Source organism: Electrophorus electricus, chromosome 2 (assembly GCF_013358815.1).
Source record: "Electrophorus electricus isolate fEleEle1 chromosome 2, fEleEle1.pri, whole genome shotgun sequence".
In the NCBI taxonomy this organism is placed as follows: Eukaryota; Metazoa; Chordata; class Actinopteri; order Gymnotiformes; family Gymnotidae; genus Electrophorus; species Electrophorus electricus.
In genome coordinates this window covers 16,976,257-17,001,900 of record NC_049536.1, presented here as the reverse complement: position 1 = coordinate 17,001,900, position 25,644 = coordinate 16,976,257, and the positions used below count along the sequence as shown (strand labels likewise).

General features: G+C 37.9%; 1 protein-coding gene across 21 annotated transcripts in view; it reads left to right on the top strand.

The window, feature by feature from the left end:
• cacna1c (calcium channel, voltage-dependent, L type, alpha 1C subunit) overlaps positions 1 to 25,644 on the top strand; it is a 185,793-nt gene that overhangs the window by 33,898 nt on the left and 126,251 nt on the right. For all 21 annotated transcript variants that reach the window (XM_035522093.1, XM_027008705.2, XM_035522128.1 and 18 more), the window contains one exon: positions 25,043 to 25,400. In XM_035522093.1, coding sequence (XP_035377986.1) covers positions 25,043 to 25,400 — 358 coding nt within the window. The remainder of the gene's footprint in view (positions 1 to 25,042; positions 25,401 to 25,644) is intronic.

Below are 25,644 nucleotides of genomic sequence, written 5' to 3'. Positions count from 1 at the left end.
ACTCTGAAATTCAACCAGATAATGTAGTTTTCATCTGATCTGCCTGGAGTCCAGTAGTGCAAATACCATATTGGTGGGTTCACTACTTATATTCAGCAGTGGAGGACTGTCCAGCTGTTCCAGGGGGCTTGAGACAACAGGCTTGAGTATCAAGATTTGGAAGGTAGGAGAGACATAGCTACTCACAGGTAAGATGATTTCATCATTGTGCCTGGTAATTGGACTAAGGATGATACTCCAAAAAGAGGCTCACTAACTCTTTTGTGAACTGTACCCCATGAGCTGACACCATTTCTTCAGGCTTGTGAAGAATGTGCAGGATCATTAAGTCCACAATTTCTAGCACTTTTCACTTTGGAAGAGCAGCAAGAGGAACAAAATGGACAATTTTTAAAAACCTGTCTATATGGTGAAGATTGTAGTGATGAAGTTCATTGCGATATGGAACCAGGGTCTATCTGGTGTCGGCAGCCGTTTTCCAGCTGTAGAGGTGTGTGGTGTGGAAATTGAACTGGGAAAAGTGCAGAGAACATTGAACATGGAATTGAGTCATTTTGACATTTGCAAGTACTGTAGGTTTTTGTGGTCGGTAATCATGCGGAATGGACATTGGGCACCTTCTAGCTAATGTCTCCATTCCTCAAATGTAAGATGATAGCCAATAATTCTCTGTCTCCTAAAACTGTAATTCCTCTCTGAGGGCATGAGTTATTTAGAGAAAAAGCTACAGGTTTCAATTTGGGATTTTGTACAGAGCTTTGGGATTAAAAAAACTCTACATCTACATCTGAAGCATCCACTTCCAACGGGGTAGGAGGTGTTTGGATGTTGTAGAATGGGGGTTGTTGGGAAGGCAGTTCTCAGATTGCTGAAGGTGGAACTTAGTTCTGAAATCCATGTGAGCTGGTTTTGCTTGCCCTTTAAGAGATCACTGAATGGTTGTACTATGGCTGTAATAGGTTCATTCATTCAATCATCAATATTTGTGGATTTGAGTAACTCTTTTCTTGTTCAGGTCACTGCCTCTACCTTGTTGGATGACATCTGTACATCAGTCTCGTTTATGATGTACCCTAGGAAAAGCACCTGTCACAGATGGAAATCACATTTCTAGTTTGCAGTATAGGTGTAGGGACGGTGTAGGGAATCTAACACACATCATACACGTTAATCCAGAGAGGCCGAGTAGATTATAATGTCATCGATGTAAGATATGACTGGTCTACCCAGGTACTCTCACATGATGTCATTTATGAACACCTGAAACATGGCGAGAACAGCTGCTAGGCCATAAGGCTACTTTTTTCACCTGTTCAACTGCTCGTTAATGCAAATATCTAATCAACCAATCACATGGCAGCAACCCAGTGCATTTAGGCATGTAGGCATGGTCAGGACAACTGGCTGAAGTTCAAACCAAGCATGAGAATGGGGAAGAAGGGTGATTTAAGTAATTTTGAATGTGGCATAGTTTTTAATGCTAGGTGGGCTGGTCTATTTTAGAAACTGCTGATCTACTGGGGTTTTCACCCACAGCAACCTCTAGGGTTTACAGAGAATTTTCAAAAAAAGAGAAAATATCCAGTAAGCAGCAGTTCTCTGTGCAAAAAATTCCTTGTTAATGCCGGAGGTCAGAGAAGAAAGAATGGCCAGTTACTCATTGGCAAGAACACCAGAAGAGCCAAGCACTGCTGCTGGTGGAAAAAGTCACTTGAGACTATAAGATAAGACAAACCAACCTGTATACTGCCTGGATTGATTACAATTAAGTTTATCTTTCAATGCCACACACATGGATCCTGGAATGGTTGAGGCTGTATAACATCAACAGGACTCTAAGAACCTTCATCAAGAACTCAATGGGGCTGTGGAAGACAATACTAGAGGCCAACTTCAAGCCAATAGCACAAGTTACCACCAAGCGTGGAATTTATCAAGGAGATGCCTGGTCCCTGCTGCTGTTCTGCATAGGCCTAAATCTCCTCTGTGATATTATCATGAAGAGTGGCTATGGATACTGGTTAAGGAATATAGCAAACATCAGCCACCTCCTCTAAATTGATGACATCAAGTTGTTAGGATGTCATTTGGACTGTATAAGTGTGGTTGGTTGGTTTCAAGGAGAGAGAAGGTAGCTAGAACCGAGAGGATCGTACTACCAGAAGGTAACATAGCATATGTTGGGGGAAACTAGAGATGCCTTGGAATCCCACAGGCAAATGGGAATCATGAAAAGGCTAGAAGGAAAGCAGCTACAGCCAAATACCTACAAAGACTGAGGCAAGTCCTGAGAAGTCAGCTGAATGGGAGAAACAAGATGCAAGCTATCAACACCTATGCTCTGCCAGTCATCAGGTTCCCTGCTGGCATAATAAGGAACTGATAGATGCCCAAATCCAGCAGCCTGAGACCGTACACTAAGTGGAAGGTGGGAGTCAAGAACTAGTGAGTGTCAGAGCCACTATCCAAGATGAAGCAACCAAGATCCAGGAATAGTATTTGGTTTGTTTTCCTCTTGGACTATCCTTTGGTTGATTAAGGTAGACTCTGAGTTAAATTACATTTGCATTAGATTCTGTTAAATTCAAGCCTTCTTGTCTGAACCTAGTTGCTTGTTTTCTGTTAGTTGTAATTATTTGCTGCAGGTGTAGTTTCTCCTTGGTGAATTGGGGGGCGTACGCACTTAATGAACTGTTAAATTAGGATGATCCCACAACAGGGTTATCAACACCTGTAAAAGGCTTTCATTGTGGTTTCCTTCTTCTTGCTCATCTACACTGAGACGGGACCTCTCCAACTCCTCATCTACACTGAGACCGGACCTCTCCAACTCATCTAAGTATCATTTTTTCCACACTTTATCAAACTTTCATCAGATATATGTCCACAAACCTAAACATCTTTCCAATCTGAAATTTGTCTCACAATTCTACATGCCCCACAGGTCTGAGACACTATCATTGTCATAGAAGACACAATTTCAGCAACCTCATTTACTCCCAACATTCGGCACAATCACAGACCATGGTGGCAAGAGGGCCCTGGAATTGCCAATCTGAAGGCTGACTTCATCTCAGCCCTAACATCCCTCTACTTGCTACACTCCCTGGCTCTAACAGAGACCTGGATTGCCCCTGAGATTATTTCTCTTTCCTCTCAAATGTTCTTAAAGGAGCAGCTTTCATCACCCAGAATCAGCCCCACAATCCCAATCAGTCTGGCTACAAGCTGGCACATTCAACAGAAACAGCCTTCAGAGCAGTGACAGAGAAACTTCATGTTGCCAAAGTTGCCAAACTGTCATCCGTCTTGATTCTTCTGGACCTTTTGGCAGCCTTTGATACTCATTCTCCTCTCTGTTCTCTCCAGCCTAGGTGTGACTGGCTCTGCATGGAGGGATGGTCCTATTAGGTAACATGGAGAGGATCCACATCCAATTCATGTAGACTCTCCACCAGGGTCCCCCAGGGCTCAATGTTATGCCCTCTTCTCTTTATTTTGTATAGTCATTCTCTTGAATTTATTTTGTATACTCATTCTCTTTTGTATACTCTTCTCTTGGCTTCTCCTACCACAGCTATGCTGATGACACCCAATTAATTATTTCTTTCCCACCCTCTGACACACAGATTTCCAGATCCATTTCAGCATGCTTGACTGACATGAATGACATCACACTACTTGAAGCTCAACCCCAGTTAAACTGAGCTTCTGTACATTCCAGGAACTCCCAGCTCTTGCCATGACCTCACAGTTTTCTTTGAGGACTCCCTGGTATCAACTTCTGAAGTTGCTCATAGCCTAAGTAAAGATTTGTACAACCAGTTGTTGTTCTCAACTCATGTTTCAAATCTGACTTGTTCTTGCAGATTTCTCCTCTATAATATGTAAAAGATTTAGCCCTTTCTCTCACAGAAAGCTGCCCAGGTTCTTGTGCAGTCTCTTGTCAAAGTCAAATTTATTTACACAGCACTTTTTCTGACAGCCATTGTCACAAAGCAGCCTTACAAATATCCGAGTCCAAGCCCCCAGTGAGCAAGCCAAGGGTGACAGTTGCAAGGAAAAACTTCCTTGAGCATGAAGAAGAAAACTTGAAAAGAACTAAGACTCAAAGTGGTGGGGCCCATCCTCTGGCTCCTCTAGATAAGAGTGTCTGTCAAAGGCTATAAATGTAAAATACACCAGGATAATGGGTCCAAGTGACAAAGTGCTTAATGAGTACCTCAGACAGCAGAAACCCAAGGAGGATGGAAATGGGGAGGAACAGGGACCATCTGCATGGTATGTACTACTCGCAAGTGGCTGCTAAGGAGAATGGCTGAAAAGTGCTGCACTGAAAGACATTAGAGAGGCACTAATCATGTGAGCACAGGAACTACGAATGCCATAACCAAGTGGTTGTCTTAGTGTTAAGAAACATCTGTACTGAGTATGGGCTGGAAATTCCAAGGTGTAAGTGGGATATACCCCCAAAGGCAGTGGAAAATGACTGTGCCAAAATCCTGTGGGACTTCCAGATACAGACAGACAAGATGGTAATGACTAACCGACTGCACATAGTAGTGGTGGACACACAGCAAAAGAGGGTCATAGTGATAGATGTGGCAATCCCGAACACAAGAAGCACGAGAAATTCCAAGGGCTGAAGAAAGAGCTAGAAAAGAGAAGAGTGCAGTCCTGGGAACAGCTAAGATACTATGCAGGCTCCCAGGCCTCTGGTAGAGCAAAAAAGACTGCCTGGAGGGTGGGCAGGGAATGTTTTATTTATTTATATATATATATATATATATAGATCTTGGTAGGCTCCTGGAACTGTTTGACTAGGGTGGGCATTGGGACTTTCAATAGAGGTGGACTGGAAGACTACTGATAACGAAAGGCAGTGTGCATGACAAAATGGTGAGCATTTGAATATGTGATTGTCTGACCTGGATATGAGTGCATTGTGTTGGCATAATGGGATATAGTAGATGATTGAGTAAAATGAAAGGTGTTTGGTATGGAGTGCATTGGTTTGCAAGAGGATCTGTATACAATTAGGACAAGCGGGGAATACACTGAACTGGGCTACATAAAAGACAAAAAAACCACAGGTAACCAAACTAAAAGGAAAACCAGACATTTGTGTATATGAAAAGGAGAAGAGAAACCTAAACAGAAGCAAAGTGACAGGAGAACATCTGACAAGGAAAGATTGCTGAATAAGGCAGGCAGATACTGACAGGGAAAACAACATAGATGAGAGCCCAGAAAGAAAGTACAGCAGACAAAAGAACAAGAAAATTATCGAAGATGAACAGGGAAAGCAACATAGAGGGTAATTTAACCTGGAATGCAGGGAGAAAGTACATAGGACTGAGACAAGTGCTCAAGCAGGATATCCCTAAACAATGGCCAGCAAACACAAGATGAAGAGACAGGTTTTAAATAGACACACTAATGAAGAATAAATGAGGATCAGCTGGCACTAAAGGGGCGGAGACAGAAAACCATAGAAACAGATGATAATGTAAAAACAAGGAAGTGGTTGGGTTGCCAAATGGGGAACGCTCCAGTCTGCGAGTGTGACAATTACCAGTGTGGTGTAAAATAACACTGTCATAAGGAATCTTGAAAACTCACATTTGTCAAACATTTGACTTATTTTCCATGGTTAATACTTGGAGATGTCCCTATATCATTTAATGTACATAAAATGTGCAGAATGTTGTTAAATTGTGGAAATGACTTTTTTACCTTCCCATCATTTTTACTTTTCTTGTGCTCCAGGTCAGAGCACCGCTTATTCATTTTGAAATACTGAAAAAAATGCCAAAATAGTGCATCTTTAAGTACTAATAATTGATTGGGCAAATAGAAAAAAATCAGCAAATGCCAGTACATTAACAAGACACTGACAGTCAGTGAAAGGATACAGACATACTCCAAGACAGACAACTACAGACAAAAGCAATAAAATTAAATAAGATACATCTTTATTCATCCACAGAGGGGAAATTGTAACGTTCACATAATATGGTAAAATAGTAAAAGAAAAATATAGTACAAGATGGTAATATGTAAATGCCATAAAGAATATGTGATATAAGTGTAATATAGTATAAAATGAGATGTAGTAGAACAGTGTACAGTATAATACAGCAGTAATGCATGTTATTTGCCACTGGCTAAATTCACCACTGTGGAAGAAAAAGCATTAAAAGCAACTTGAACAGATTTAAGTATCTCATTTGTGTAATAAACAATACACCCTTCATTCCTAAACATTAAGAACAACATCAACAACAAAAAATCAGCAATGTGTGACACTGACTACCTATCAAAACCTTATTGCTTATGACAGACCTACTCTTTGGAGATGAGTCAGGAAACTGAAGACAGAAGGATTAGCTCCGACCAAGTCCTCTTGAAGTGTTCACTGCAGAACACGTAGGACTCCCTGAGGCAAAAAACCTTTAATTATTAAAACTAGCTAGTTAGCTACCTGTGACTGCCTCCTCAACTCTTTTTCTTTGGGAAATCTTAATTTTGAGAAGAATTAGAAGAAAATATACAAAGCCCTGCTGGAGACATTCAGTCTTTAAAAAATTAGGCATGGCCATGGCTTATTAAGGTGTAGGAATGAGATCCCAATGCATAGAAATGAGGTAGTGAGGTGTGGCAATGAGATGATTAAGGTGTGGGAACGAGATAATAAAGGCTAGAAAATGACTTAGTGAATCATGGAAACAAGATCATCAAGGTTCTATTTAATGGAAGATAAAATGTGTCATGTCTCATGACATGATTCACTAAGTCATTCCATCGCCTAAATTATTTTCTTCCCACGTCTTAATTATCTCGTTCCCATACCTTAATCATCTCGTTTTTATGCCTTAATCATCTTGTTCTTGTGGTTTACTAACTAATTTCTATGCATTAGGATCTCATTCCCACACCTTAATAAGATATGGCCACTCTTTAATTTTATTAAGAAGGCATATAAGGGGCTTTGTGAGCATCAGATTCATAATGTCAGTTGCTCATCAGACATGAGTACCTGGCTTGTCATAAAAATTGTTTTGGAGAAAAATGCTAATAATGTCTAACTTTTCATACCTAACTAGCATTATCACTAATGCTACATTTACCCAAATTAACTTACAATTATAACAGTACAGCTTGAGGGATAAGGGCCTTGCTCAGGGTGGCAACAGTGGGGCTTGAACCAGCAACCTTCCAATTACAAGTAAAGAACCTTAACTGCTGAGCTACCACTGCCCAGGCAAGTGTTTAGCCAGACTAGTTAAACTGTTAGCTAGCTATCTAGCTAGTGTCAAACTAGGTTAGTTAGTTAGCTGTCAACATAATGTTATAATGTCCAAATACAAAAAAAACCCCAAAAAAAACCTATTGTTCAGTTTCCACATAGTCTGTTTACTCTTCTGTCCTCAGGCAGAAGGTACTGTAGTGTACACAGCAAAGAAGGACGATATGGAAATAGTTTTTATCTGACTGCCATTAGACTCCTTAACAGTGAAAAACGCTAAGATGTACTTATCTATATCTATAATACTTTTTAGTATTATAATGTGCAGTATTATAGTGTGCAATATCCTTCTGCTGCTATTTGTTGTAGATCTTATACATTTATACTTCCACTAATTTATTATTAATTTTATCAGTACTGTTATTGCTGTTATTGCCACAGCAAGGCCCTCTTCCTCCTAGACTCCTCCCTGTGTGTGTGTGTGTGTGTGTGTGTGTGTGTGTGTGTGTGTGTGTCTGTGTGTGTGTGCTCATGTGCATGGCCATACCCCTCCCATATATAACACCTGTTCCTTATTATGTATAATAAGTTATATTATCTTATTTTATCCTTAGTTGAGCTCAGTGCATGTAATTTCATTCTACTGTGCACCTTCATGTATAACTGAATGACAATAAAATGAATCTTGAATCGTGAAGTTTCAAGATGTACACGACATATGCATGTTTTTTGCAGTCCAGTCTCCTGAGAAGTTGCCCAGACCAATATGGCAGAAACTCTGACATACAATGCTGCATGCATATGTATTTATGTCTGTATATATGGGTTGGATGCGGGTGTAGCATTAGACTTGGTGGCAGGCTAATACAGAACACTGAGGGTAGAAACCTGCATAATCTATAGCCCTAGCATGATTAAAAACAGGTGTGTATGATCAGTACTCAAGTGAAGGGCAACTGTGACATTTGTGAAGCCAAGTGTCTGACTGGAAGTGGGTTAGAACATGGCACCTGAGAAAGGAAACAAGAAAATGATATACTTTGTATATATTTTCTGTATATATCCTTGGCTGACAAGAAAATCCCACCAATAGCTGGAAAAGGCAGGACTGAAGGACAGCACAGAGTCATTCATCCTGGCAGCACAAGCTCAAACACAAAGCACTATGTTGATTGCAAAAAGGGTGTATGGCACCAGACAAGACCTAAAGGAGCCTCTGAGACAATCCAGCACCTAACAGCAGGATGCAAAAATACTGTGCTGCACCTGCAAACTCCCAAGCCTCTGATAGATGATCCAGATGTGAGGAAACATGTGATATATATATATATATATAATTGTTTAAAATTGCTATAAAATGATGTAGCAAACATTGCTTTTGATACACAATGAATTCAGAACCTTTTACATCTTGTGTGTTCTATATACTGTGCATAGCATGTAAGCAGTATACCTTTTAATAATGATGCAATGTAATAAGTTTGATTTGACCACAAAATGGGAAGGTTTTTTTAATTTCGTTTTTAATTTCGTGTGATGCGATCTTATTCCTCATCTGAATTTTAGATTTTTTTCCCTACCTCTTTTTTTTCAGTAAGTAAAGAAATAAACTGGTCTTGTAATGACCAGTATAATTAATCAGTCATGGTTCACTGCAACTATCAGGGGCACTTCATATACACTTTATCATATTCTATTCAGGTTAAGGAAGAAAAGAGATTGTTTCTGTGTATACAGACTTTAAATATAATGTTTTCATCTGTCGTAATGAAAGAAAACTCCAGCTTTATGTACAGAAATGAATCTCACTTTAATGCTTTTTGGCAACACTTTAAAAAGGTTCACTGACAGTATTTGGCAAGCTCTCTTATGCAAAACAGCTTACATCTTTATCAGTATGACAGTAAGTGTGGTCCCTGGGAATAACCCCCAATAACCTTGGTGCTGTCTGCACCTTATACTGCCTGTGAGGAGCTACATAAACTTCGCATTCGTTGAAGTATGGGGATAGATACACACACTGTCAATTTTCTTAATTTCTGGGGACATGCAGTATTCTTATTTCTAAAACTGGGCTAGTGAATATATAGAAACTTTCAATAAAAATGACCAAGAAACAGACTTGCCCTCTGCGTATTTACAGCTCTGTTGGCCAGGCTCCAAGCTTTGGTACCACACCAGGAACTGGAGAGTTGGTAGTATAAATCCTAGTCAAAGCAAAATTGATGGTGATATTTTAATACAGTGCTATTGGATCTAATGCTTCTATCACTTATTTGACCTTACTTTTGAGAAAATGTTACCAAATTTCTCATCATTAAAATAATGTTCTTTGTTGTTTAGGTCATAGTGAAGAACAAGTGTTTCTGTCATGTGTTGGATCACTGGATCAGACAGCATTAAGGATAGTATATGGCACTAAATACATACACACTGGTTGATTGGTACATTTTGGAATTCGATCATACCCAAATTTATTCATTGGTCTCACAGTAATATTCTAAAGTAATGCTCTAATGGGAATGCTGTGTTTTGATAGTGTTGCTTGTGTGTAATTGTGTGAGCTTTTCTTTATGAAAGCTTATTGGGTGTAATTGACTCATTTAATGAAAGGGGTGTGTTCAAATTAATAGCAGGGTGGAGTTCAATTAGTGACGTCATTCATTCTATGAAGAAACAGGTGTCAATTATGCCCTTATTTAAAGAAGGAGGGCAGCAAATGTACCTGCTGGTTTTAGCCCTTGCTCAGTGAGTAAAATGGGTCATTCCAGACATTGTACCGAAGGAGAAAGAACTTTGATCAAGAAGTTGATTGAAGAGGGGAAAACATATAAAGAACTGCAGAAAATAATTGGCTGCTCAGCTAAAATGATCTCAAATGCATTAAAATGGCAAACAGAACCCAAAGCACATGGTAGGAAAAGAAATACTACCATCTACGTGAATCATAGAATAACAAGAATGGGAAAGAAGCATCCAATGATCAGCTCCAGGGAAATCAAAGAAGATGTTCAGTTACCTGTGAGTACTGCAACAATCAGAAGACGCCTACATGAAGCCAAACTATTTGCAAGAAACCCTCGTAAAGTACCACTGCTGAAAAAAAGATGTGTTGAAAAGGTTACAGTTTGCCAAAGAACACATTGACTGGCCTAAAGAGGAATGTAGTCCAGTCAGCTTGGGCTGAAATATCTGTTCGCAGGTGTCAGATGTTAGTTCACGCCATGCCACACAGATGTAAAGCAGTTATCAGAAATAAAGGTTATACAACTAAATAGTAGTTCAGTGATCAACAGAAAAGCTAAATCTGTAAATAACTTTCAGTTTATACTGTAAATATTCGAGTTTGTAAATAAAATGAAGACACTGGTATTTTTTGAACAGACCATTATTTTTTTCTTCATTTTCAGTTTAAAAATTAATATTTTATTCATGTTTTCATTTGGAATTGAATGTGCAGTGCTCCCAGTGCCTTTGTGTCTATGGAAATAAACACTATCATGAGGATTGATCTTTTTCTCAGTTGTTTTAAACACACTGCTATTATTTTGCACATAACTGTACATTATTTTCATGTCATTAGCATTTATGCCTGTAGCAGCTGTGACTAGGTATAACCGTGTCTGCTGTAAGCGGTTTAACCAAATTGTGTGGTTGTAGTATCATTGAATGGGTCAAAATGCCTCTTAGTCCATGAGAACTATCCATGTGCCAGAAATATATTTCAGATGAAGAGACAAAGTTTAGGGCTGTTTGACTATGATGTGTTTTTACATTAGGAGCAATTGAGGGGTAAGGGCCATGCTCAGAGGACCAACAACTTCGCAGCTGTGGGGCTTGAGCTGGCAACCTTTTGATTAAGCGTTGCATACATAAACCACAGAGCTACTGTATGCTACCAATACTTACACTGACACTTACACTTACGTTTATTGATAGTTCATATTTTGCATGCAAAAATGCAAGTGTTCAGATCACTCTCATCCTTTACATCTGAAAGCAAACTCATACTCTGTAAAATTTACTAAGATCACATGACTGTACAACCAGCTTATCTAAAGGCAAACCACGGCTGTTTAAACGCAAAACCCGTCATACAACATAATCAACATCCTTGACATTAACATCTATATATCCAAAGCACTGTTATTGCTGAAATCATTGTTAATGTTTATTATATTACAGAAGTTGCCCCAAATATATACTTTCATTCAAGTTCATGGTTTGTCAATTATATTTGTATAGCCTATGTTCTTTGATACTTTATGTGGTACATTATGTGTTTCTCTGTCTCTCTCTCTCACACACACACACACAAACACTTTCCCACTCTCACTTTAATTAGCATTACTCATCACTGCTATATATCAACACACTCAAATTATGATCCGCCTCTTGACTAAATCATAAGGTAGCAAACTATGCGTGTGTGTGTGAATTTGTCAGTCAGAGTGAGAATGACTCACATCTGCTGAGATGACAAAGAGTGAGAAGGTGGAGAAGGACAGAGAGGCACAGACTGTGACTGTGCATGTATGTGAAAGAGAGTAAGATACAATGTGTTGTTCTGTATAATTAGTGACATGCCCAAGGAGAGAGTAAAGATGAAACATGGTTGGGTACATGCGTTAGCTGACTGGTGCTCTGTTCTTACAGTCTTATCCTACATGCTGGGAGGCCAGGAATAGATGGCACATGGTTTCATACCACAGTGTACAGAGTATCGCATATTAGCTGGTTTCTTTACTTAATGGAAGTGAATAGTTTCTAGACATGAAAATGAGTCATATTTTGGTCTAAACCCAATATTACACTTGGCTTGCCAAAACATGTGCATTCTCTAAGCTATGTGGTGTGGACCAATGATGTACACCTGTAGCCAATGGATTTTCTGTTTAAAATGAAACAACTATGCAGCGAATGCATTAATAACAGTCATAAACTGAAACATTTGTTGCATATTGGATTTTTGTTTTACTAATTAATTTTTGGATCAATATAGGCCTTGAAAGAAAAGAAACTAAAATTTTTAAGTAAAAAATAAAAACAAAATTTTTCTGGATGGTTTTATTGTTTGGAATCTTCTATTTACAGATCACAGACAACATACAATTAAGCACTGAATAAAACATCTATGTTGATTCTCAAAAAACACATTTTATTTAGCATTTTGAGAAGTTTAAATGGGACTTTTTAAATGTTTGTCTTTAGAGTTATAAGTAGGGTCGTAAAAGAAGCTCTTATGTATTTCAACAAGTCATGATTCCAGGATATTTCCACTGAAACCAATCATTGGTCAAAAATCACCCTAAAAGTATTTTAAGCTATAAATATTGAATAAAATATGTTTTCGGTTCACTATTGGAGACTATTGGAGTATTTCAGGTAACAGGTGACTGTTTTGACCATTCAAGGACAGTCAAAAAAACAAACAGAAACACAAAAAACACTAGCTTGTAGTAGTATATTTCAGATATTTTTTGGCTGTATCCAGACAGTTAGGAAGTTCTTGTACTTCAGTTACCTTATGCTATCAGTGGTTATCTCATCTATAAAGTAAGCCAATTCCACTAGTACCAGTACAAACATATATGTTTTACAGTTCTCATGGTATATTGAGGAGAAAAAACAACAACTGGGGTGCCAAATATCCACTTACTTATGTTTTCTATGAATATGTGGTCATGATCTTTCAAATTTGGGGATATGTGCACACATCTAGCTTAAGTAAACACATTTGTATAATTAAATTAACTGGCAAAGCCAATGTGACTGAAAAAGCTAAAATTAAATAATTAGTTCATCTTGTTTACTGTCTATAGGCCACTTTGTGTAGTGCTAAAAAAATTACACTATTCTGAGAACATTTATGTGTATTTTAATTAAATATTGTATACTTCTACGTGTTGTTGTGTTTGACAATTTTATGCAAATATTTTGAAACGTTTAACTTTGCATTTGTGAAGGGCAAAGCTATGGAAGTGAATTTTGTTATGATTATTATGAGAAAGCTTTTGAAATAAAAAGACAGTGATATACTTCTTCTTACTTTACTATTTGCTCATTGTATGCACAGTAATGTCTATGTGTTTTCATAGGTGGATCACACAGGAAACCCCATTCTGTATGACTGAGCTAATCTTAGTTTAGAGAAAAAAAACAGTATACAATCTGGCACACAGACTGACGGACTGTTTCTCAGGCACTTTGGCTTGCACAGGGCCTTTCACTCCAAAGAAAAAAGGAAAATCAATGGCTTTCCATCTTACTTCAAATGAGTTATTATATTTCCATTCTGGAAAGTATAAGACCCACAGATTTTTCCAAATATTAAACACTACATATTTCCCTTTTTGTTTCTTGTCATTTTTGTTGACATTTTGTGCATAAAGTATATGACTGGATTGATGACTAAGTAAACAATGCATGTATGGTGAACACAACTTTTCATTCTATATTGCTCATTCCAAAGGCTTTAACAGTACTTGCACACAACCACTGCACACAAATCAAGCCAAAGTTCTGAATAATCTGCTTTTTAGGATGCTGTTAAAATGAGGGCTCTATACTTGTGATGTAGCAAATCAGAAGGTAGAAAAGTGCATGCAATTGATTACGTTTCTTTACAATGCATAAGCAAATGTACAGTAATGGCAAGGTCAGCTCCAAGTTCTCACCTCCACAGTGTGATTTGAATCAGGCATTTGTTTCTGCCCTGCACTGAATATCACACACTCATCAGTGAGAACCAAAAGTATTCACTGTGTTATGCACTCAGTACATTCTGAGAGTAATTGGTAGACACTGTGAGCTTCTATGTGTGCGTTTCAGAGTTTCTGCAGGTTTTGTGTGTGTTTGTGTGTGTGCATGTGTGTGTTCATCATAATACAAAGGCTGTGAGGCCATGACAAGCAGAACATGCCTTGGCTGCTCTCTGATTGGCTGGGTTAGACTGTAGTGATGTCATACAGCAGATGGTGGTATAGCACTTCCCTGAGCTACTGGATGGCACCTTCACTGGGCCTACGCCTACTCAACATATGTACAAACACTCTTAAATCATTCAGTGTGTGTTTTTATTTTGTGTGTGTGTGTGTGTGTGTGTGTGTGTGTGTGTGTGTGTGTGTGTGTGTGTGTGTGTGTGTGTGTTTGTGTATGACTGATATGGTGTATTTGTGAGATAGAATGCAAGTACTGCAGAACAGCACATTAGCAAGACACTAATATTTGCTTAGATATGCATGCATAGGTTTTACTTTGTAAACTATACAAACACATTTTTCTCTTCCACCAAATAATACTTTCTTTCCCTTTTACTTCATAAACCTCCATCAGTCTTAGTTGTGTCATTTTGTGTGTGAGAGAATACACAGTAGATCCAGACATTTTCTAAGCCTGTCTCTTGTTAATAGCTCATCTCCTATCACCACAGTCAGTTCATTTCAGGACAGTGGCTTTGAACACAGGACACTTTCAAACCCAGTTTTCCATGATCCCCAGCTGTGTCAAGCAAAGAAAAACCTTAAACCTTAAACAAACCTTAAACAGCCCCATAACCTGATAAATCTGTGACATTGGGTGAGTACCATCCATTTTTAGGGCTGCTTACACTATCCACTCCATTTATTTTTTGCACTGGGCACAAGGAATAGTTTTGGTTGCTATGTGAGGAACCACAGAGTGACATACTACTGTTGCCCTTAGCAACAAGGAGCTCCATGTGCAGAGTTGAGAGCATGTGTCCTACATGTTTCTTGGCACCTTGTGGCCTTCAGGAAAAAAAACAGGAAGAAAATAATCATGTCATAAGCATTTCATTTGGAGAGCTACATTATGACCTTCAGAAAGAAATCCAGAATAAGATAATCAAGCTTTGCCTAAAATAGGAAGTGCAGGGTTGAGAACATGTCTCCTAAAACATGTTGCTTGGCACATTGTGACCTTCAGGAAGAAACCAGGAAGAAGATAGTAATTTTATAAGCATTTCCTCTGGAGAGCTTTAAACGTTCTAAGATTTTCCATCTTAAAATAATCCAATTAGGACAATGGATAGGAAACCGTAATTCTTTGGTGTTCTTAATATTTTTTCCTCCTCATATCCCTGCTTGCTCTACTCTTAAAAACTGGAATGATGAAAGAGAACAACAGAATAAAGTGAATTAGATAACCAGAATTAGACATGAAGCGTAATATGATGGAACATTTTTGAAAGATAAAAATTAAATTAAATGTTGTTGCTCTTTGGCCAAAGTATCTTGGAGATTGTTAAAAACATCTTTCTATATTTGGTCAGAAAGTTGGCAACTTTTTATTGGTCACATTTTCTACTTCTGGGTTATCTAGCTTCAAGTTTTAAAACTTAAATGCAAAAGGTATGTAAAAGCCTTATAAGAATCATCACATTTACAATGTTTACAATGTACATCGTCTACACTTTTAATACAGTAAGATTTTTTTTAAAAATATTTTTTTATATTTATGCTTGTAACTTCAATGGTTAAATGGAACTGGCTGAATAAGAAGGTATGTTTGTGTATATGTGAATGAATAATTTCCACATTTCCTTTCACCTGTACATGAATTTGTCCATGAGTATCACTTACCCTTTATTGTTATCTCTTTATTAGTCATTTTGATGACTTTTTGAGGAAGAAATCTTTTCAGGCCAGTGATTCATGTTCTGTAGAGCCCTGTGAGGACATTTGATTGCCTTTATTTCATGAGATAAAAGAAACTTGCCTTTATATATACAGTACCTAGGTCTACATCTCCCTCTCTCTCTCTCTCTCTCTCTCTCTCTCTCATGCTCATCTCTTGAACATGAACTTAAGTTGCACAAATGGCTCATTAAAAGTGCAGCATTATTCTTTTCATAAATAAAGCTCTATTGTGTTTTTAGAGCCAACTTGACAGGAAAACTGCTCAGTGTCAAATTAATCACTCAGTGCACAGCACATATATTAATAAACATTGAAAACAAACATCTGCATTGGTGAAGCACTTCAGGCACATTGCTATAGGATTCAGTTTGTCTCCAAATAGAGCACATTATTATGTTTGAGAAGAAGGCAATATCTAAATATAAAGGTAAAGAAAATGAGCATATTTAACAGATCTGAGTGTGCAGGGCAACTGCTTTCATGTGCTTAGCAACACACTCTCCTTTTACTTCAAGCCATCCTCCAGTGAAAATGTTTTTAACCTTGTTAACATGTCCATGTGGTGTTTTTATATACTAGAAGACAAATCATGAGCAAAATAAGCAGTCAGTGCCATGACTGAGCATTTCAGCTTTGGAATTGCAGTATATGCATGAACAGGGATACAGACAGCCAAGGATACATACATTACAAAGCTAAGGAGCCAATCCCATCTACTTGTGGGGTACAGATTTCCATATCATTACCATAATGCTATGATGAAATGAGGGGTATCAGAGGATGAGCCAGGCATCGCAGCTGTAGTATTTTGCCACTATCTCAAAATGTTGTGTTTTTACCACAAAATTTACATTGAAGCCTGTTGCTGTTCCATCCATTTATCCTGGGGACACAGCAAGTATGAATCAACATGTTAGTCAGTAAGCTTATTTTTCTTGTATTTTATCCATTGACTGTGTACAACAAATCCAAAGTGTACTAGATAAAGATAGACAGTATTTACCTGCAGAGTTACATGATGATTCATGTTAAATGTTGTTAGGACATTTTATATGGATTGGGGATGTTGACAAAGCATTTCGGTCAAATTTTATTCAAAATAGTTTGTTAGATAGCTAAGCTGCTGCCGTTAGCTGTATTAATTACAATAATTCTGACAGGCTTGAATGCAAACTTCTCCTGCATAGATTCCTACATAGTCATATAGGGTCATGTTATCTGTTACTGTTACATTTCTAATGTTGCAGAGAGCGATAAATAAATACAGTACCACTCTGTTACATTGACATGTAGGTGACACAGTACAATTGCTCTTCTGAGTCAGTTTCCGGTTCGACCATATATGGCTGTATAACTTCAATATTACGAAAGCCATTGTGTAGTTTAACAAGCAGTTTTGTGTGTCAGATGATCCCAGTCAAAAGTGAGCAGGTAAGCTCAAGCTGCAGGTGAGTGACAGAGGGGTAGGTGGAGATAGGACTATTTTCATATTCATAGATCCGTGAAGGCAAGTTACATCTAAGCCACTTTTAGGGCATTAGAGGATTTTCTTAGAAATAACTAAACATGCAATTTTGATGAACAGAAATGAGTTTTAGTGGTTTAATCTATGACAAGAAAGGGTCATTAAAACTTAAAAGCCCACTCATTGGAGTTCTCCATGATCAAAAGGGCATGCAAACTATTTTTGTTCCTCTCTCAAATTGTAAATCTGCTTGATGAACAGTGCTGAAAGGTCTGTGGAAAAAGTCTAGCTAATAGAGTCCATGGGTCAGATTTACAACTTGAGAAGGATGTGAAGTTGAGAGCAAAGATAATTTGTCTGCACTTGAGTTTTGAACATGGAGGGCACAGTTGAGCAAGAGTAACTCAAAGGCCATTTTCCTGCATGCTCAGATTACTGTTGACCTCTTCAGTAGTCTTCTCTCAAAAAAAATAATCTTTTCCTAAATATTTTGATACCAAATTAACCTATACATAGCAGCTTTAAACCCCCCCCCAAAAGATTCCCTATTATAGAGCCCCATGAGGGAAATTTGGGTGATACAGCAGCTCCAGCATAGAATAAATAGAGTTAAAGGTAGAATTACAATAAAATAAAGTCAAAATAAAAGCTATGTGGACAATTACTATATTATAAACAATTGCACAAACGCCACACTGACTAGTGCTATGGAGCTCAATGAAAGTTACAGTGTGATATAGCAGCAGGTTTACAATGTGGAGGACTAATGTGACTATAGACAATATCAGTGCAACAGTGGTATATGGTATAATTATTGTGACATAATATATATACTGCTGTTATAACTGCACAGTTTATTATGTGTGCATAAAGTAACATACAGTAATATATGTAGCTACAGGAATATATATATAGCACTTATACTCAAATCATTCTGTCTGTGACAGGTTTCAGTGCATCAATTTTTGTTTGCCCTGTGTAACCTGTGGAGTACATATTACAAAGTGTCACGCTCAGTCCCTTCCATGTTCCGTGTTTTCCATGTCTTGTGTTTTGTTCCGTTCCATATGTTCGTTTTGTCCTCACACTGATAGTGTACACCTGTCCCTCTTTCTAGTTCATGTATTTAAACCCTGCTGTGTGCCTTGGTTGTGGCTGTTCATTGTTTGTTTGTTTCGCTGTCTCATTGTTTCATGGTTTGAATTAATGTTTGAATGTTTGAGGGTTGTTTCTTTGTGCTCCATGTCTTTGTGTTTATCTTAGCCTTCGTGTTTCCTAGTCCTGAGTGTTCCCTAGCCTTAGTTCCTAGCCTGCTTCCCTAGTTAGCCTTCATGTGTTTGTTTTTTAATGTTTCCCAGTACTTTCCATGTTGGCTCTGTGACCAATGGACTGCCTTAATGACCCTGGTTTTGGATTTGCCCCTATTAAATCTCACTCTTCTCAGCACGTGTCCGCCTTCTTACCGCTCAATGCTACGCAAAGCTCCTAATTTTTCAATAAAAGGCTTATTAAAATTGTTGTTTCTAAGCATTTATAATTTAATATAGTATGCTGTCAATTGCTTTATTAATGAGAATCTTTGTGTTGAGCTTTTTTTTCTGGCCTGGCTCTATTCTCACTATCTCACTACTCTCACTGAGTTTGCTATTTTCACAATATAGATTCAAAACATCACCCCACTAGAATGTATTTCAGCACATTAGAATGTATTTCACATCATTAGAATGTAAGACCACTGAGAAGCAGCAGTAAAATTATGAATTCCTCAATACTGATGCTATCACTGAGGTACTAATACAATGTGATTATGTTTAACAATAGTTTTAATAAGATAATGGGTAAAAATATCAACCATGTCCTTTAAAGACAGCAGACAGGGGACACTTGGGGTAGTGAAAAAAAGTCAGCAAAGTTAATATACAAGCAGTGCCTGAGTATGACTTGCTTTCTGTGTTTAGTGCAGATAATGGTGCTACTTTTTTTGGATGAATGATAGTGAGATAGAAGAAAGTCAGGGTAGTAAATGTTAAGCAAAACTATCACACCATTCTTGCTAACTCTAGAATTAGCATTTCAGCAAATTTAATTTTAGTGGTTGAAGCGTGCCTCCATGCCTTGCTTTGCAGACAGGGAACAGTGTGGATATGATTAGCTTCCATGAGCACTTCAGCAGGAAAGACAGGAAAGCGTTTTTGTTATTGCTTATAAAGGGGTTGTCCCTTGTTTCCAGATAACTTAGACATTTGTATGTGAACAATAAATTTCAGCATGGCGAACCTGGGCTACAGTTCTACCATGATATAAAACTTGCCAAAACTGACAGCTACTGTTATTCTGAATGCTTTTGGCAGCATTAGAATGGAATGAACTGCTGCCTGTGGAATTCTGTCCTTTTGTTGATATAGTCAATAATATTTGAGTAATAATATTTCCGTGCAGTAGTCTGTGGTGTGATTCGAATGACTCTACTTTACATGGCTGTTGACTTATTAAAGAATAGGTAAGGATACTTAGGCTGTGGCATGAGAATACCTTCATACTATGTTTCTAAGTGAGGAGGTGTGCATGTGAGCATTTCATGGCATTATTGATGTATATGTGCATGCCCATAGTAACATTGCTGAGAGAATGCAAGAAAGAAAGAGGGAGAGAGAGAGAGAATTATTAAATTATTATGTTTCCTAGCAACATAGATTTTGGAATCCTCATATTTTTCTCTCAATATATTAAAACGGAGGAGCTTTTCCTCTGTTTCAGTTAATGGCAAATTGAGGAAAACAATGATGATGGGAGCCTTATTTGCTGAAAACATTTAAGAGTTTAGGACTTTCAGATGTTTCATGAGTCATTATTATTTTTTGCCTCTCATTACACTCCCTTATTTTTTAATCAACTTGTTTCACTGTGTGTAAGGACATTAACACTGACTGTGAGTGGTCTCAAGCATTTTATGTCCAAGACAGCTCTCCGTTCATGGCAGAGTCAAAGAACAACAAATAGAGAAGGAAAGATTAGATGTTCTGTGTGCTTATGTGCAGGTGTGTGTGTGTGTGTGTGTGTGTGTGTGTGTGTGTGCGCGCGCAAGCAGTCTCTGAACTGCAGTGTCTATATTTCAGTGATATACAATGAGGACATGGCATGGGTCAGAGTGCTCCAGTGGGATTAGCTGGTGTCAATGCCCAGTAAGTTAGCATGGTGATTCCAACTTTGGCTGCATGACGACACTGTTCTTGTCAGGTTGTCATGCGCATGTTAAAATCATGTGTGTTTTCTCTTTAGAACATGCACACTACATCTGTACCAAAAGGGCTGCCATATAATATACAGCTTGTATGTTGTAATCCACCACTGCTGACACAACTATTGAACCCTGCGTTGACTGACTGTATCTGAGCATGTTTTGTCAACCTTTATGGGCTTTGTTCATAAGTGACCTGGTTTTAGCCAAATTCAGAGGCTGAATTCTTTTAAGATACATTTATACTGTACATTCTGTAAAACAACATATTGTTTTTGCAAACATTTATAAATAAACACACACACATTTATATTACATACTTAAAATATTTAGACATCGCCTGCCCTGTTGAATGGGCTGTTCATGAAAGAAACCACTGGATACATGGCGCATTAATCAGTGAACTAGAATTGATGTTATCGTCACTCAAATAACTGCCGAGTACATAACACTGACTGAAAAAGACTGCAAACCTGTGCACAGCTTTAGAGAAGGTAGACTTTATAAAGTGATTAGTGTGTGCTTGCATATATTCCTTAAATTGCTAGGAAAAAAGGATTTGAAGCATTGAAGAAGTTACTGACTTTTACAAAATATCTGTAAAGAACCATCAAAATATAATTCCACGTAAGACTGAAATGTTCATAAAAATCTCCTGTCACTGAATAAACTCCTATAATCTCATATTTGTTCATCAGAATTACATATTTAGAAGTTATGTCCAAGAAGAAATACCCTAAAAGCGTAGCTGTAACTGTACACATTTGCCTTCATTCAGTATGCGCAGATGTATGAATATGCAAATAGTCCCCAGTTCTATCTCTACCCAACCCTTCTCTGCTCACCTGCAGCTCAAGCTTACTTCAACTCTGCTTATCAAACACATAAACATATGTATTGCTAGCTACTGTATGCTACACAATAGAAAATGGAAACTGTATTTCAGCCATACATGTTCAAACCGGAAACTGACTAGAAGAAGAACAAATTGTACAGGGTTGCCTACAAGTTGATGTAACAGAATGGTAAAATATTTTATGTAATACCCTCTACAATGTTAGAAACATAACAGTAACAGATAACATGTGACTATGTAGGAGTCTATGTGGGAGGGTTTTGCATTCAGGGCTGTCAGAATTTAATGTAATCAATATGGCCTGATTCAACAGCTTAGCTATCTGACAAACTATTTTGAATAACATTTGACTTAACTTCTTTGTCATCATCTCCAAGCAATATAAAATGTCCTTACAAGAATCCTTGTGTAACTTGGTGGGCTAATTTTGTCTAACATTATCTAGAACATTTTAGATTTGTTACACAGTCAATTTGTTATACAGTCAATGGATAAAACACAAGATAAATAAACTTAATGGTCGACTAACATTGGCTCATACTTCCTGTGTCCCAAGGGTAAATGGATGGAACAGCTTCAGTGTACATTTTGTGGCAAAACCCATCATTTTGAGAAAAGTTAAACTTAGCTTGCAATATACAATAGCTGCTATGCCTGGCTCCTCCTCTGATACCACTTATTTCACCATAGCATTATGCTAATGATATGAAAATCCCTACACGGCAAGTTGATAGGTTTGGATCCTTAGCCTTGGCTGTCTGTATCTGTCATTTGCAGTTCCAAAGCTGAAATGTTCAGTCATGGCTTGACTTCTATCATATAAAATACCACATGGACCTGTTAACAAAGTTAAAAATGTGATTTTCACAGGAGGGGTTCTAAAACTTTTACCCAAAGGTTGACTAGTTAGTAATCAAAAAAGACTACTTCCAACAAGATTGGGCCTCCTATGTATTGGATCCAGTACCAGAGTCCTATTTTGGGTAATAAAAACTGAACTGAAGCCATGTCTAATGTAGCGCAGTTTACACATGTGCATGCAATTAAGATTAAAAATCACATTCTATTCTGTTGATGGCAAAGAAGACAGCACTATCTGATGTGGCATTTGAATAGGGCGAGGCAGCCATTTGGGAGAGTTGTTGCCATTGAGTCACTGAGTCATTCAGGACTACACTGCTATATATTTATCCTGGGGGGAGGTGGCAGAATCTGTCCACTGTGAAAGTGCCACATCTGACACTCAGAAGGAACTAAAGAGTCTCTGCTAAGCAAGAAGGACTGAGCTTTATCTGTCATATCCATCACAACCATGACTCTCCTTTTGCACAGAAGTGAAAAAAGTAAAAGCTAAAAAAAAAGAATTGGACTTCATTCTCCATGTAGGTGTCTGAATCAGCTTGAAAAGGATCTGCCATCAATCTTCATTAATCAGGTTCTTTATATGGAAATCCTATCTGAAGAGCTCATAAATCAACATTTTAAAAAGTGCCACTTTTGATGACTCAGGTATTGTATGGTTCGTGTATGCTTTTTAAATGTGCATACATGTATTTTATTTGTGTTTGAGAGATGCAGCTTCATGTAAGGAGGTTGAGTTGCATTGTAACACATTGAATTCTAACAGAGACACGTGAGAGAAATATGAACACAGGGACAGACCATCTATTGAGATATAGTGTTCTGAACACTTTGCACTGAAGCCTAAAGAGTTTTTGTTGGATCATAAAGCCTGTGTGAGAATATTTCATTTTTGTCTTCTATATTGTTTTACTGGAAGTCTGTGGACCTTTATAAACTTAATAGCTGCAATTTTTAAATTATTTTTAAATATAGTGTGAGTGATCACTCAGTGTAACTCACAAATCAGATGCTTAATTGTAACTCACAGATGATCTCTTATTAAAAAAACTTAAAATATAGCAAGCAGAGTTGCAGTCTTTAGCCAAAGCTATATCAGTTTGTGGTACTAAATTTTCAATATAGTGGAGCAGACACCTGGCAGCGCAGGTGGAAAAACTGGGTGAAAAGAAATCTGTCAGTTGGTATGATTTTCATGAGATTATATCTGTGATATCAATGACTGCCTGGATTCAGTTTACAGATAGAGAAGAGTACCTAGCAGAGTTCAAAATCCTCATGTCCAAAGGCTACATAAACAAATTAGATGTTATCTGTTGCTTTTAATCCACATAGAATTCACTTTGTAGATATGATGTGTATATTATCAGACTTTACCATGAAAAGATGAGGCAAGATGAATGCACATCTTGTCATCTCACTCATCTTTAAAAGTAAAGTGTAGGTGCATTTTTGTAACTTGTGTATCTGAACTTAGAAAGCTTAATTGTACCATCACCAGTGACCACATTACACAAAGACAATAATGTATTTCTATAAGGGCTAATAACATTCAGGAAGGCAGAGCACTGGCAAAGTGCTGCTTGATTTAAATATTATTTCTTTTTTTTTCACATTGATAGAATTTGACAAAAGAAAACTGACTCAGAAGCTCATGGTTGAGTCTCAAAAGCATAAAAAAGCAAAAACAATCCTTATCTGTGGTCTCTGACAGCTTTAATTTAATGAAATTCTCATCAGCTTTTATACTTTATGCATTAGGAAAGAAGTGAGGGAATCCTTCATGTCATTCTTACAGGCTGCAGTAACTGTTTCCAGCCTGTCTGTTATTTATTGTGTTGAGGCCTTTATTACAGAGAATTGCAGGAGCTTCATAAGAGAGACACAGCATGCCAGTACCTTTGCTTCAGAATTCTCATCTGCTGTTCAATGTCAGGCTACACCTAAACAATTATGGAAGACCTATAAAGTAATACATGGTCTCAACAAAGGATATGAATATAAACACTAATTGAAAAAATACATAAAAAGGATAATAATGAATAAAAGAAACAAATTAAAGAAACAAAAAGTCAAACCTCAGTTCCTGAATCATTCATGACTGTGGGAAGTTTGCCTGGAACCAACATAATAAAGATTTGTTTTTCCACTGCAGACGTATGCATCTTGTTAAGCACTTTAAGAAAACATGTTTTAAGAAAACATGCTGCATTGTTATGAAATTAAATTTTGAGGCTACAGTATTAAGCACATCTAAAATAAATGTTTCATATGCAAATAATAAGAATAAATAAAATTTCATCAACTCCTCGCTCCACTTCCTGTTCTTTGTAGTTTCTTGATTATCTATTTGGTAGTTTTACTTCTGTTGTTTTCTGTTTGTGAATGTTTATAAAGATTTTTTAATATATTTTTTTATTTTTTATTTTTATTTATTGTATTTGCTTCATCTCTTTTTAGATACTTAATATTTTTGCCCACAGATCTGGTAAATCTTTGTTCTTTTGACACAAGATAACAACAATGACATTCTTTTTTGGTTAAAAAAAACTGTGCTATAAAGCAACCTACTATCCGTCTATGAACCTTTTGTGTTTCCAAAGCTGTTTTGGTGATGTCCAGATTGGAATTCACACAAATTTGGGTTTACATCGACATGATTTGACTGGTGCTCAGTGTGGACAGAGAGTTTTAACCTGCTCTCCCTTTGCAGGTTCCAACTACTCCAGCCCATCTCTGGCTCCGGTGGCCAGTCTGAATGAGCAGGAGCACAGCAGTGGTAGCGGCGGTGGGGGCAGAGGTGGCGTGGTAGGTTTGGCTCCGGAACACATCCCCACACCAGGTGCCGCTCTCAGCTGGCAGGCGGCCATCGACGCTGCAAGGCAGGCCAAGCTGATGGGCAAAGCTGGGGCCCCCATCTCCACAGCCAGCTCCACCCAGCGCAAGAGGCAGCACTACAGCAAGCCCAAGAAACAGACCACCACAGCGGCCACACGGCCACCACGTGCCCTACTTTGTCTTACCCTCAAGAACCCCATCCGCAGAGCCTGCATCAACATTGTGGAGTGGAAGTATCCTTTTTCGTCGATTGGGGTAGTGATGGGGTTGGCTTGAGATCAGGCAACTGGCATGTTATCTTTGCATATATGGATGCTGTTTTTACTGGCCTAGAGCAAATATAGAATGCATTTCCTGAGACAGACAGCATGAGTGATGAACTGATAACAAAATATGCTGAGAGTGGAAGGTGGTTGACGTGATCACACAGGCAGTGTGCAATAGACAGTATAGACAGTAGTGATCAATGAACGGACC